This window comes from Callospermophilus lateralis, chromosome 2, assembly GCF_048772815.1.
Source record: "Callospermophilus lateralis isolate mCalLat2 chromosome 2, mCalLat2.hap1, whole genome shotgun sequence".
Taxonomy (NCBI): domain Eukaryota; kingdom Metazoa; phylum Chordata; class Mammalia; order Rodentia; family Sciuridae; genus Callospermophilus; species Callospermophilus lateralis.
Window position 1 is genome coordinate 170,482,016 of NC_135306.1, and position 13,876 is coordinate 170,495,891.

At 36.3% G+C, this 13,876-nt stretch overlaps 1 protein-coding gene across 2 annotated transcripts in view; it reads left to right on the top strand.

Annotated features, from left to right (window-relative positions):
- The window catches only part of Nell1 (neural EGFL like 1), a 787,071-nt gene that overhangs the window by 740,196 nt on the left and 32,999 nt on the right, over positions 1-13,876 (top strand). The window contains exon 16 of one of the 2 annotated variants that reach the window (XM_076844271.2): positions 7,712-7,852. The exons of the other annotated variant lie outside the window; for it this stretch is intronic. Coding sequence (XP_076700386.1) covers positions 7,712-7,852 — 141 coding nt within the window. The remainder of the gene's footprint in view (positions 1-7,711; positions 7,853-13,876) is intronic. 2 annotated transcript variants of the gene reach the window in all.

Below are 13,876 nucleotides of genomic sequence, written 5' to 3' on the forward strand. Positions count from 1 at the left end.
GTCCTGGTTAAGGAAAAAAAAAAAAAAGAGTCCTTGTTGAATTCAAATAGGTAAGAGAAGGCAAATCATGTAAAGCTTTGGAAGTCATTAGAGGAACTTTAATATACATTTCATTGTTTATGGGGGATAAGCATGAGGGAAGTTGAGGCTTGGTTCTTGTTTTAACAGTATTGAGAGGTATTTAGGTCAGAAGGGCTCCACGTGGCCTCATGAAGGGGAATAATGTAGTTCCTGAGAGAACTAGTTAGTTATTGTGACAGTGGGTTCTTATGTAAGAAGCCTGGAACCTTCCTTTTTCTCTCCTGCCATGTGACCTCTTTCATACACCAGCTTCTTCTTCTGTTTTTGTCATACCTGAGGTAGAACATGGCCCTCACCAGAAACCAAGCAAGATATAATCACTATGCTTTTAAATATCCAGAGCTCTAATCTAAATAAGGATCATATCTTTATAATATCAACCTCAGGTATTTTATTATAGCCACAGAGTGAACTAAGACATACAATATGTTAAACTTTGGGCCAAAGGAGTTTGGGCTGAAGAAAACTTTCAGATGAGCTAATCTATAGGCAATGATAAAAATGAATATGAATTTGTGTTAGAGGTCTAATTAGAAGTATAAGTCAGAAGGGATCCAGAATAAAGGGGAGGTGTTGAAATATGAATATACATGCTCTGTATGGAAAAAAACTGGGAAATTTGTTTAGAAGATATACAGACAAAAAAAAAAAAAAGACTTTAGAAATAAACCTGGAAGGACACAACCAGGCAGACTGATTCTCTCCTGCAAAGCCAATAAGGAAACATATTCACAAAAGGCAGAGAGCCATATCACCAATGCCATTGACACCATTATTAATAGCAGGTAGTTTTTGGTTTAATGAACCAAAACTAGTTACTAATCAGGTTACAAAGAAGAAACAGTAATAATGATGTTACCACATATTTTGTGCAGCAAATGACTGACTTTTCAGAGTTTGTTCACATCTTATTGGAGCTTTGTTTGTGAGGCAGACAAAACAGGTATTTTTTAGTTGCAACCTGACTAATGAAGAAATTAAGGCACAAAAAGGTTACTTAAACTTTCTAGCACTCTTTCAGCTGGTTAGTAGAAGATGCAGGCATAAACTCAAAGCCTGGATACCCCATCTTATAGAAGTTAAGGGTAGAAAGAAGTCTTAAGTGTGCTAAAGCACAATCCTATAATTATTCATGGAAGGAATTGAAACTCAGAGACTTGGAGACTTGGACTGTCTTGGCATGGACATATAGCTTGTCCGTGGTCAAGTAAGGATTATAAATTAAAAACAATACTTATAATCCTAATGAATGTCTGCTTGATTTAGTAGAGTAGCTTTAGGTTCATCTTGTTCAATCCTGAAGGTAACATTATGAGCGAGGTAATATTTTCCTCTGAGAAGCAAGGAAATGGAAGCTCAAAAAACAATAAACAACTTTCTTAGAGTAGTTAGCTAGCAAATAAAGGAACCTGGATCTACACGCTAGTGTGTCTAACAAAGCATTGTCTGGTTTGCACATTGTTGTCTTGACTCCCGACTCAACAGGAAGCTTGTTCTGCTCCTGCAGCTGCCTACACAGTCTGTGATTGGTGCTGAGGCTTTTGTTGTTGGCTTGTTTTTGATTTTAAAGGTTGTATCTGTACGAGTTCTAAACTGGACACAGTATTTTTCCTTAATTATGGAAAGAGTTTTGTTGTAACAGTCAGGAGATGCTTGCTGTAACAATAAAGTAGCCCCAAACTGTGTCATGGCTCAGTAACACAGAAATGGCCTGGTGCAATGTTGCACACCTATAATCCCAATGACTCCAAAGGCTGAGGCAGGAGGATTGCAAGTTCAAAGCCTACCTCAGCAACTTAGCAAGAGCCTGTCTCAAAATAAAAATAAAAAGGTTTGGGGATGTGGTTCAGTGGCTAAGTGCCCCTGGGTTCAATCCTGAGTACAAATAAAACAAAACAAAACAGAAAAAAAAAAAGAAACAGGTTTCTTTTTTCTTTTTCCTCTCTTCTTCTTTTGTTTTTGATGGTACTGAAGATTGAACCCAGGGGTACTTATCCACTGAGATACATCACCAGCACTTTTTTTATTTTTTAGACAGGATCTTACTAAGTTGCTGAAACTGGACTCTAACTTTATCCTCTTGAGTAACCAAGCCTCCCAAGTAACCAAGATTATAGGCATGAACCACTGTACCTGGGAAGAAATATATTATTATTATTCCTCGTTCATATAATAGTCCATGACAGTTTCATGTCTGTGGAAGTCCTCTGCTTTGCACAGTTGTTCAGGGAGCCAGGCAAAGGCTCTACCATTTTCAATATGTGGTTTCTAAGGGTTCCCTAGACATTGACCTCCCATGAGCAGGTGAAAATATCATGGAGGCTCCTATAGGGCATGGCATGAGTCATATTGGAATTCCATTACATCTTGCTCTTTAACTACAGCTCAGGTACATGGCCTCGCCTACGTGCAAATGGGGCAATGCCCAAGACATACCTTTGGAACCCCAAAGAAGAAGAGATGGGAGAGCTAGGCTTTTTCTACCACAGGTCTCTGTCCACTGATAAGAATCCTGACCCTTGGTAAATATTAGATAACAACTGAATTTTGTGTTTGCTATATTTGTAGCAATTTATGTTACTAATTCCATTTCCTTAAATCTATGAGATTTTGTTGCGGGGGGGGAGAATTTAAATTTTTAGGGGTTATATAGTATAGATTTATAGATGCTATTTCTGAATATTTTACAATATTACAATTGTCTCAAAATCTAAATGAATCCCTTGAAAGATTCAGAAAAATTATCTCTTAGTCTCAACAAGTTTTTTCCTGATATTTACATTGATATTAATATATATATTTTTGAATTTGTAGAATCCACTTATTCTATTTTTGGCAGTAATATATATCCCAAAGTTATTATATAAAATGGAAGAAACATAATATGTTTGCTTTAAGACTCTTTTTGTTTAACAATCTTAAGAAATTTGATTTAAATATCTTCCAAATACAGTTCAGAAAATTAAGACTTAAGATATCCAAACAATATATTAGTGTATTGGTGAATAAGAATTTAAGTTTTGTTTCTTTACAAAGTATGTGTTCTTTAAAAAAACAAGACAACTTTTTTTTTAGTTGCAGATGGAAACAATACGTTTATTTATTTATTTTTATATGGTGCTGACAATGAAACCCAGTGCCTCACACATGCCAAGCAAGCACTCTACCACTGAATGACAACCAAAGCCTGCAAAGTGTGTGTTCTTAGCCACTGTTACATATTAATTTATTTTGTTGCAATTGTCCCTGACAGACTCTCTGTTTGGAAAGTGAAGACCTTGTCTTTTTATCTCTGAATAACAGGTTGTATTATAATGCTTAGTACATGGTGAGTACTCAATGAACTTTTGTCCAAATGAAAGAAAATACCAAAACTTTTATCCTGTATCTGATTCTTCATAAAATGCAATCCAACTGCAGATTGAGCCACTACTTTAAGCTTTAACCAATTAAAGTGAAACACAAAAATCTTTGAAAAAAAAACTTAAAAAAAGACTTAATTTTATAAATTTTCAAATAGAAATCCAATATAGGGAAGATTAGATGAAGGAAGAGATTCATCCATTCAAGAATACTTGTATTCAAGTATTTGTGTATAAATGCCTTCCATAGAAAATTCACTATACATTTCTAATAAGAATAAACATATTGCTTAGTACACATATTATGAACAACCTTAGGTATTTATCTATTTCTAATTGTAAGCATAAAACTCATGGTACAGGTAGTACTGTTCCCTGAGGGCAATTATAACTGGCCCTTTGTTACCTATTGTGCCTCCTTAAAATCTCTGAAAATTAGAGGTAGATGCAACATATTAAATAGAAACCACATGATGCCTTTTAGAAGTAAATAACCTACGTATAACCCCATCATATTTAGTTTTATGAATTGACATTATATTCTTATAATTTAAATACAGCTGGGAATCTTGCATTATTTTGAATTCTGTTATAGCACTTGATCATTATTCTTTTCATCCACCACATTATTCATTCAGTTTATTCATTCATTCTATTCTACAATCTTTCATCAAGCCTCTCCCATCGCATGCCACTGACTTGCTATCACAAGAAATGTAAACCTGAAGGATATGTCACTTTTGTTCATGGAAAACTTGCATTTGAATAATGGAAACAAAAAAAGAAATATCTGTGATAAACTTAGATATGTGCTAAGATATATGTGTATAGAAGTACCAAGTCACTAGAGAAGGGAGGGTTGGAAAGGGAGATACTGGTTGAGGTTTGAAGGATGAATAATATATACCTCTTTTCCTTGATTGTGAACTCCTGGATTTCAGCAATCACGATGTACTCATCTTTGCAAACACCACATCATAAAAATAATCCTTACATATATATTTAGCTCAAAAATATTTAGAAAATTAAATACATGCATTGTCTTTATATCCTTTCTTGATTCACTAATAAAGTGATTATAACAAAAGAATGACAAATGCAGGCTCAGACTCAGTGGTTTTACTCCACTTTTCACCATGGTTCAGCTGTGTGTCCTGGCAATAATGTTTGTTATTGTGTAGCTGGCGCTTGGCGATAGGATACAAAAATGAACACTACCGGTTGCAATCTCAAGAATCCCCCAGCATCTTTTGTTTCCTCTATTATGTTTCTAGGTCAATGCTGAGTTAAATTGAAATTTAAACAAAAATCTTAGGCTTGGCATAGGAAGAAAAAGGATTTTTTGTTTGTTTGTTTCTTTCTTTCTTTTGGGATGGCTGACACATCATGAAGGTCAGCCGAGTTCACTGTGATTTTCCAGAATTCCTTGGGCAAGAGAGGCGAATTCCATAGTGAACTCACAGGGACCTCATTCCCAGAGCATCTGTCTTGTTTGTTTGCCAGTAGCAAATGCTGACTGGGAAAACAAATCTCTAAGGACAAAGGCAGCCACAACCCAGCTTGGGGAGAAACCATCATTTATAATTTGTGAATTCCCCAGTGTGTGGCTGGAAAACCTCCAAGTGTTTCCCATACTTAGGTCTGTGGTAGTTTCATTTAATACTGTTGTGACTACAAAGAAGAAGGAGCCAGTTTTATGAACATGGTGAATGCCTACCATGTGCAGTATGGTTGTATGTAAAATGAATTTTCTGCTCTTAAATTCAAATCTTTCACAGAGAACATAAATGTGCAGCCTTGTTATCAGGTGCCAGTATGTGATGAGCCCTGGTTATTCCCAGTAAGTTCCCAGAATCTTTTGTGGAAAGTGAAGATTTCAAGCCAAGGACATCTTCACTACTTTTGCCATTTTCAATGTAATTCAGAGATGTACTTGTGTCTCTGGGGAAGTTGTAGATGCAAAATTGTCTGATTGTCTTCTCTGGCTACAGAAGTCTCCTGTCCAATACAATTACTTCAGCCCTTCCAGATCATGAAAACTCATTAATCTCATCATTTAATCTCATCATTTAATTTGGGGGGGGGGCAGGTGACAGGGCTTGAACTCAGGGGCACTCATCTGAGCCACATCTCCAGCCTTATTTTGTATTTTATTTAGGGACAGAGTCTAAACTCAGTGGAATTGCTTAGCACCTCACTTTTGCTAAGGCTGGCATTGGACTCACCATCCTCTTGCCCTAGCTTCTGGAGCTGCTGTGGTGTGCACCACCACACCCAGTATCATCATTTAATTTTGGGAAAGAAATATCTATGAATTGAGAACATATTTACACATCATTCATCATGTCTGCTCTTTCTAAAAACTTCTCATTAAATTTAGGATGGAATTACATGTAAAATGTTCAGATATTCTATGCTGCAAACTGAGTTGTTTTAGCAGTGGTGGGCAGTTTAAGAACAGCTAGGGTTTTCCTAGACAAGTCAGGTCATATGATTGCTTTTGCTATTTGAGATACATTTTCTTTTGTATCTCCTGGTTTCGCAAACACTAACCATATAATTAGGTGATTGATACCTATAATGTTGTTGGCAGTCTAAATATGATGGGTCTGTGGGGATCATGAAAACTTTTCTGAGAACAAATATGTCAAATTTGTTGCTGTTTCATGTTACTTTCATCCTAACAGAGACATCATCTCTGAAAATCAGTCTTCTGCTTACGTTTGTATCTCTCATTTCCTTATATTCAAAATGCACTGAGATGACTGGGACACAGGTTAAGCCCTTTTTCTCTCTCTGAGCTACAGCCTCCAGTCACATTCTACTTCCATTTTCAAAAATTTTAGTCATCTATATTCTGTTTCAGAAAACCTATGCCTATAAAATTTAAGAAATGACAATCTAAATAATTGTTGAGAATTCATTTTCTGAGGACTCATATTAAATGCACACATAATCTGACTGCAATATCTGAAAGTGCCATAGAAACACTGGGTGGATCCTGATGGCTTTTAGAAGACTGAGGGATGCTGTGTATGAAAAGACTATGGAAACTGAACACCATAGAGGAAGAAGATGGCAGTTTGGTGGTAAAAGGAAAAACTGAAGTAGTCCAGTTTAAGGAAACTTGCTTTTCCTGTCTGAGCTAGGATATCATGAGATGAGAGTGCCAGTTTTCAAACTAAATTCACAGCTCAATGCACAACTCAGTACATGTCAGAGTAATAGGCCTCTGGTAACTAATTGCCCCTGAGCTGATAACTAAAGCAGGGACCTGCTGAAAGAGATCCCAGGGTGCCTTTTGTTAATTATGTGTTATATTCCAATGTTAATTAAATTTCTGTTCAGATATGCCCTAGTTGAGATATTTCCAAAAGAAATAGGAGAAGATTCCTAGCCAGAAATGGCTATATTCCAAGAAATAATTACATGGAAAAATGCTGGAAGAATGAACTTACCCTGCTATAACAATCAGTAACTCTTCTTTTTGCAATGGAGTCAACCAAGTTCAGCCCAGAGGCAAGTCTTTGGGCTAGAAAATCTATGTGTGATCCATGTATTTGCTGATTCTAAAGAACCAGATCAGAGAGAAAAAACAAAGCTCTGGAGACTTCTTTTCATGAGAAATAAGAATGAAGACCTTTGATTGACTAGCATAGTCAATCAGCAGTTTTAAATAAATTAGAACTATAGTTCCCAAACTGTGTTTAAAAGAACACTAGTTTCTTAAGATGTCAAAGTTATACCCAATGAAAACTATCTACTAGCCAAGTAAATCTGAAAATAAACCCTCCATGTTATCATTCTTTTTTTCAAAGCTTTGCAGATTATATATATCATATATATTATACTTTTCCATAAGTAGCTTTCAAAGACCACAAAGTAATATCTGAAATTAGTAATTTAGAAATGCTGAATTCAAGAAAAATCAGAAACATCAATTTTAAAATGGTGCCAAGTGTTCTGAATTTAGATTTTGGTTGTCCAGATGCCAACATAGCATTTATAGTAAGGAGTGTCTTCATGACCATAAGGTGTCATTCATTGTCCAAAGCATGAGAAAGCATCTGTGAATGAAGCTTTCAATTTTTTTTGGTGTGTGTATGATTCTAGAAATAATGGGATTTGGTTCTTCCTGTAACTTTCATTTCAGGTGACTAAACAATTACAGTTGATATGTTGACATGAGCATGTTTGGGGTATTTACTAAAAGGTTAGTGTGAAAAGACATTAATGTCCTGGTGGGCTTGTGTTTTTCTCTGAGGCAGATATTGATGAATGTACAGAGGGGATCATTGAGTGCCACAACCATTCCCGCTGCGTTAACCTGCCAGGGTGGTACCACTGTGAGTGCAGAAGCGGTTTTCATGACGATGGGACCTATTCACTGTCCGGGGAGTCCTGTATTGGTAAGCACTCAGTCATATCCTCCATCCACCTGGACTTTTGTATGAGAGGCAGCCTGCTTTGGTACTGTGTTGGGTTCGTTCTCAGCATTAAAACATGACTGTTTACTGGTTAAATTTATCTATTTTCAAATTTCCTCCCTCAACATTTTAGAGATTAGAGCAGGGATTATGCATTGTGTGGTGTTAGAATTTTGTATATAAAAATTGGGGCAGTTGGTAGAACAAAACCTGGGTATCTATGGGTGTTTAGTTCTATCTATGGAAAACCAGGAAGACTTTCTAAAATTTTTGACAGTTTGAGAGGCAGCTGTGGAGAAGAGGAGATAGTGCTACAGTTAGATTTAGAAAATTTAGTGTAAATCCTAGTTCTTGTACTTCCAAAGTCTCTATAATCTCAGATACTTCATTTGTGCATGTATGGAAATGGGGATAATAATATGCATATGTTAGGATTAAATGGGATAGGATGTATTTAAAAATTGCAAGCTTTGAACCAATGCACATACACAGTATAGTTGCATTAACCTTATTATTGTTACTATTACCACCACCACCATCGCCTACAAAGCCACCTCTAATTGCCATTTGCTTGTAGTTCTTTTAAATGCTAAATACAGGAGGTTAACAGATGGAGTTCTTCACCTTCAAGACCTTACAACTTTGATGTAATCCAAACAACTGATTAGAAATCTAACTGTTTCCATTGAGAACCTTAGCCAATCCAGGTCTTTCATATCATGTGGGCTCAGCTGAATTCTTAAATATTGGACAGACCTAGAGGGCAAACATTCTGACTGTGGGTCCCCTAAGTTCAGGCTGATGAATTAGAAAGTGGGAATTTAATTGTGAAAATTTATTGTCTCTGCTCATTGCATATCTTTTTTTTTTTTCCCTTAAAAGCCACTGCTCAAATCCAGTCAGTATTTTTCCACCCTATGCCCTGTGTTGTCTTAAAGTGAAGATGAATTAAGGAACACTGGGCATATAGCATGAATTGTCCCCCCACAGTCTTAACATGACTAGTGAGAGGCATGTAGTGATGTAGTATAGTAGTTAAGAGCATAGACCCTTGGGCCAGACTTCTTCAGTCAAATCCCAGCCCTGCCATTTTTTGGGGAAATAGGGGTTACTAGAGATTGAATTCAGAGGCACTTGACCACTGAGCCACATCCCCAGCCCTATTTTGTATTTTATTTAGCGACAGGGTTTCACTGTTACTTAGTGCTTTGCTTTTGCTGAGGCTGGCTTTGAACTCACAAACCTCCTGCCTGAGCCTCCAAACCACTGGAATTATAGGTGTGCACCACCATGCCCAGCCAGCTCTGCCATTTTTAAGCAGGTTACCTTAGGAAAGTTTTTTCTAATATATACCTCAACTATCTTTAAACTAATGTTTACATCTAATTAACATAGAATTGTGATAATTAATTGAACTCATTCCTGTTCAATATTCAGTAAACGTTAGCTATGATCTGAACTGTCCCTGCATTTTTGACATTCTGCTCTATACTCCCTCCATATCTATTTTATTATGGACATAATGATATATAACTTCATGGGGAGGTTTGCATTTATCCAGGGTCTTCAACCTAGTCCTTTTATGTACTTCCAGGTACTTCTGAATATGTGCAGCTCATAAAAATAGATGTCATGTGAGTAGAAATAGATCAAATGGCTGTCATCGAGGAGTGGAAACAGAATATTAACATATATGATATTTTGAGGACAAAAGTAAAATTTTAATTTTTACAAATTATATTTGACATCAGTGAGAGGAGAGATCCTTAGATTTTTAGGGCATAGGACCTTAGAGATCACCTACTTAAACCAGCTCTATAACTGCTTGGACCTGCCGTGGTACTGTGCCCTTCTGTGCCCTTACACATTGGTCCTCTCTTCTGGGATGGAACATGATTCTTCTCTTATGAATTTCTGTTCTTTTCTCTAGATTCAGCTCATTTTTCACCAAGTCCCCATGAAGTATTCTTTGATATATCTTCATATGAGTTATCATCACTCCTCAATTCTGTTAACGCTAGACTTTTTACCCTGGTGTCGGGGTTTCAGTGGTCTCAAGTATTGTAATACAGTACAATTTCTTTACTTTCTGACTTGACCTTGAGCTGCAAATGTGCTTGATTTGTCTGTCTCTCCAGTGAGATATTTGGCAGTTGTTGTTCAATAAATCAGAACGATGTAATACATCATATGTCTCAGAAAGGATGATCCCTTGCTCCTAAGCTTGCAGCTGGTTTGAGACAAGATAAGAACCAAACCTTGGTCAAAAAGTCTATATAACAGACGCCAGGGACAGTCCCAGTTATGCCTATTGTTGTGATGTAGTTATCACTGTTGTCCTATCATTCTCATAAGTGTCCCAGTTAGGATTACAGACATTATTGTAATCATACCCAACTCCCATCCCACCAATGCTGGTTTCTCTTTGCAATGCTGAGTGGCGCACATGTGTGTGTGTGTGTGTGTGTTTGTGTGTGTACACACACGTACGTGTAACCATGTCTGTGTGAAGTTTCTGCATTCTTTGAGGAGGAACCTGCGTCATCCATATATTGATCCCTAACTCTAGGAAAATCTTATAAAACTGTACATCTGGGTGAGAGAATAGCGTTGTTTTGATTAGTGGCATTTCAATTTGGATTATTATTAATTTGAATTCCTTTCATGTTCATGCTTTTGTAAGTGAACTTCATAAAGACAGAAATATGATTATCACTCAGTGTTTCTTTGGTGTTTGAGAACACTATGTTGGTTCACAAAATTTCCTGGACCAATAGATGTGTAAATCAGATTATGCTGTTTTCCTACTATGATCATCTAATAATACCTTCTCATTGAATGTCAAACAAATTTCTAATTTTATATGGCCTTGAAGCTTTAGGTGATATTGTCACCTATTTCTTGGATTCATCTCTATATGCTAGCCTTTTTGACTGTCGTGCTTGCAACATGACCATGAACTCCTCCCAGGTTTGGGGACTTTGCTTATGCTGTTCTTTCTTGAGCACTCAACACCTGTCTTATGTGATGGCTTTCCCATTATTTACATCTCATATCAACTCTTACTTTATTACAATTTCATTGTAATACATTCTAAGCCTTTTTAATTTTCAAATTTGTTGTACATGAAAATGTGTCTACTTTTCTCTTTTGATATGTATATAAGTTCTTTAGGGGCAGAGACCATATCTGTCTTCTACCAGAACACTTCTAGTGGTTAGAATAATGTAGACAAATACTAGGTATTCCATGCAGCTATCTCAAATTATTGAAGGAACAGACATTCAAGACCCTATCAAGCCAGATTTATTTTCTGTTTGGCTTGACATAGTCCTTAAAATTGTGGTGCATGACACAAGTTGTTACATATCACAAAGCCATAGGACTCTTTTATTTCAGAAAAAAATCAATCATCATTCCTGCACTGCATTCAACCTCTGGGAATGTACATATAAGAAACTTAATATATCTGTTCTTGTTAGATTTGTGAGCTGAAATATACTGAATCTTAATAACACATTATTGTGGCACTGAAAATTAGCACATCAGAATGGGCTGTAAATAACATTGACTATTAACATTTAAAAGAAATAGAAACAACTGAAGTAACTTTAAATAAGAAAAGTGATTTTGCATCATGTATTCAGATATGCTTTCTACCCAGAAAATGGCAGGATGCCACGTTAGATTGTAAAAATGTGGCCATTCAAGCTTTTAGAACAGTCTTGTGTCACTCCATGCCTTTCGTTATGGCTTAGATCTGAGATGTCCCCTGAAAGCTCAGGTATGAGACAATGAAAGAAGGTTCAGAGGTGAGATGATGGGGTTAAGAAATCCTCAACCCAATCAGTGAATTAATCCCCTGAGAGGGATAAACTGGTAACTGTTGCCAAGTAAGATGTGGCTAGAGGAGATGGGTCATTGTGGGCTGTGCCTCTGGGGTATATATTTTGTGCCTATTGAGCAGAGCTCTCTCCTTCTTTCTCTCTCTGCTTCCTGGTATGTCTTGAGATGCTTCTCTCTACCACATTCTTCTGCCATGAAGTCCTACTTCATCCCAATCCCTGAGGAATGGAGTTGGCCATGAATGGACTGAGACCTCTGAAACCATGAGCCCCCAAATAAAACTTTCCTTCTCTAAAATTGTTCTTACTGAGTCTTTTGGCCACAGTAGTGAAAAAGCTGACTAGAACGCTATTTTTTTTTTTTTTTGTCAGATGAGGATAATAGCAACTGTTCTGTTGATTTCACCAGTTACTGTAAGCATTGAATATTATTAACATCATAAGAACAAAACTCATGCAAGATTTATTGGGTTATGAGCAAAACTGTTTAACATTTGCTTCTTTCTCCTGAAGTAGATTATATGATTGAAGAAATGACTGGTCCCAGGTGTTGTAGAAACAAACAAGATGAGCAATATTGAGATGTTTGTCAGTTAAAATCTCTCTGTGTGTATGTGAGTGTATGTGTGTATCTGTTTCATTTGCTTGTGTATTTATAATGTAAGAAGAGGGGAACACACAAAAATTTGCAAATTAATATTTGTAGAAGAAGGGTATGGTGGTCTCAAAACTTTGTTTTGAAGCAGTCATGGAAGTTAGTGATACTTGGTTTTGGTATGGAAGTTGGGAGGCATTAATTTTTTTTATCTAGACATAGTGATAAGGACCAGTTAGAAATGAGGAGAACTAATACCTGAGCAAAGCCTGTGTAGAGAACATTAATTTACATATTTTGAAAATACGATTCAGACATCTCTTATATCAGTCTGTCGCCATGATCTTGGTCCTGTATATGAAACTTTACTTCCTCTTTCCATTTAATAGAAACACAAACATATAAAGCAACCTTTAAAATAAGAAAAGTGATTTTGCATCATTTATTCAGATATGCTTTCATATTCATCCTTTGTGGATGCTTCAGCCAATTCAGGTATTTAGTCTTCTCTCCACAAATCCTGCACTGTCTTCCTTTGATTCTATGCTTCTTCCTGATTATCCTTACAAGCCTCAAATTTGCTTGTCAAAATCCTGATGAAGTTCTATTTCCTGATCCAGCGATTCTCAAAGCTGTTTAACAATAGATCCCAGGAAGCTTTTTAAAAATACCTGTGATAATGCCCTCATACCTGGGCAGATTCAGATTCATTTGATTTGATATGGAACTTACACTGAGGTAATTTTTTAAAATACTAAGTGATTAGAAAGAATATTCAATCAAAGCACAGAATCATTCTCATAGCTTTTATATAAGAAATAATAACTTTTAAAAATCCTCCCTCTTTTATGTCCCCACAGCAATTTATTTGACCTTTTTTTAGAGAATTTACCAGATCATATTTGTATTCGTAATCATTTTGTATTCCTACAGTAGAGTTGAAGGTTTTTCACATCTGTTACAGATTTGTGTTGAGTTAAATCATATCGATAATGCACATATTTAGTTATCAATCAGAATTTTCAGGGCTGGGATTGTGGCTCAGTGGTAGTGTGCTCACCTAGCATGGGCGCCACCCGGGTTTGATTCTCAGCACCACATAAAAATAAAGGCATTGTGTTGTGTCCATCTACAAAAAAGATTCTCTCCTCTCTCTCTCTCTCTCTCTCTCTCTCTCTCTCTCTCTCTCTCTCTCTCTCTCTTTAAAAAAAAGAATTTTCAGATTCCAATAAAATTCATTTTATTGATCAAGGTGCACTGGAGGAAGACACAGGCTTATTTTCAAAGGACATAACATCTCTCAGCTTCCTATCATTGCCTTCCCCATAGGACATAGTTGGTTCAAGCATTTTCCCAGTCTGCTATCTATAGCAGACAGGTCAGCTGCTGCCACTGCTGTCCCCACATAGCAACAAATATTAAATTGTTTATTATGAACATATTAATATTATTAATAATAAATTGTTATTTATTATTAACTACTGTCATCATTAAAAGAGATAATAAATAATAATAACACAACTAGAGAAGGTTCCACTGAAATTTCTTAGGAAGAAAATTATAACA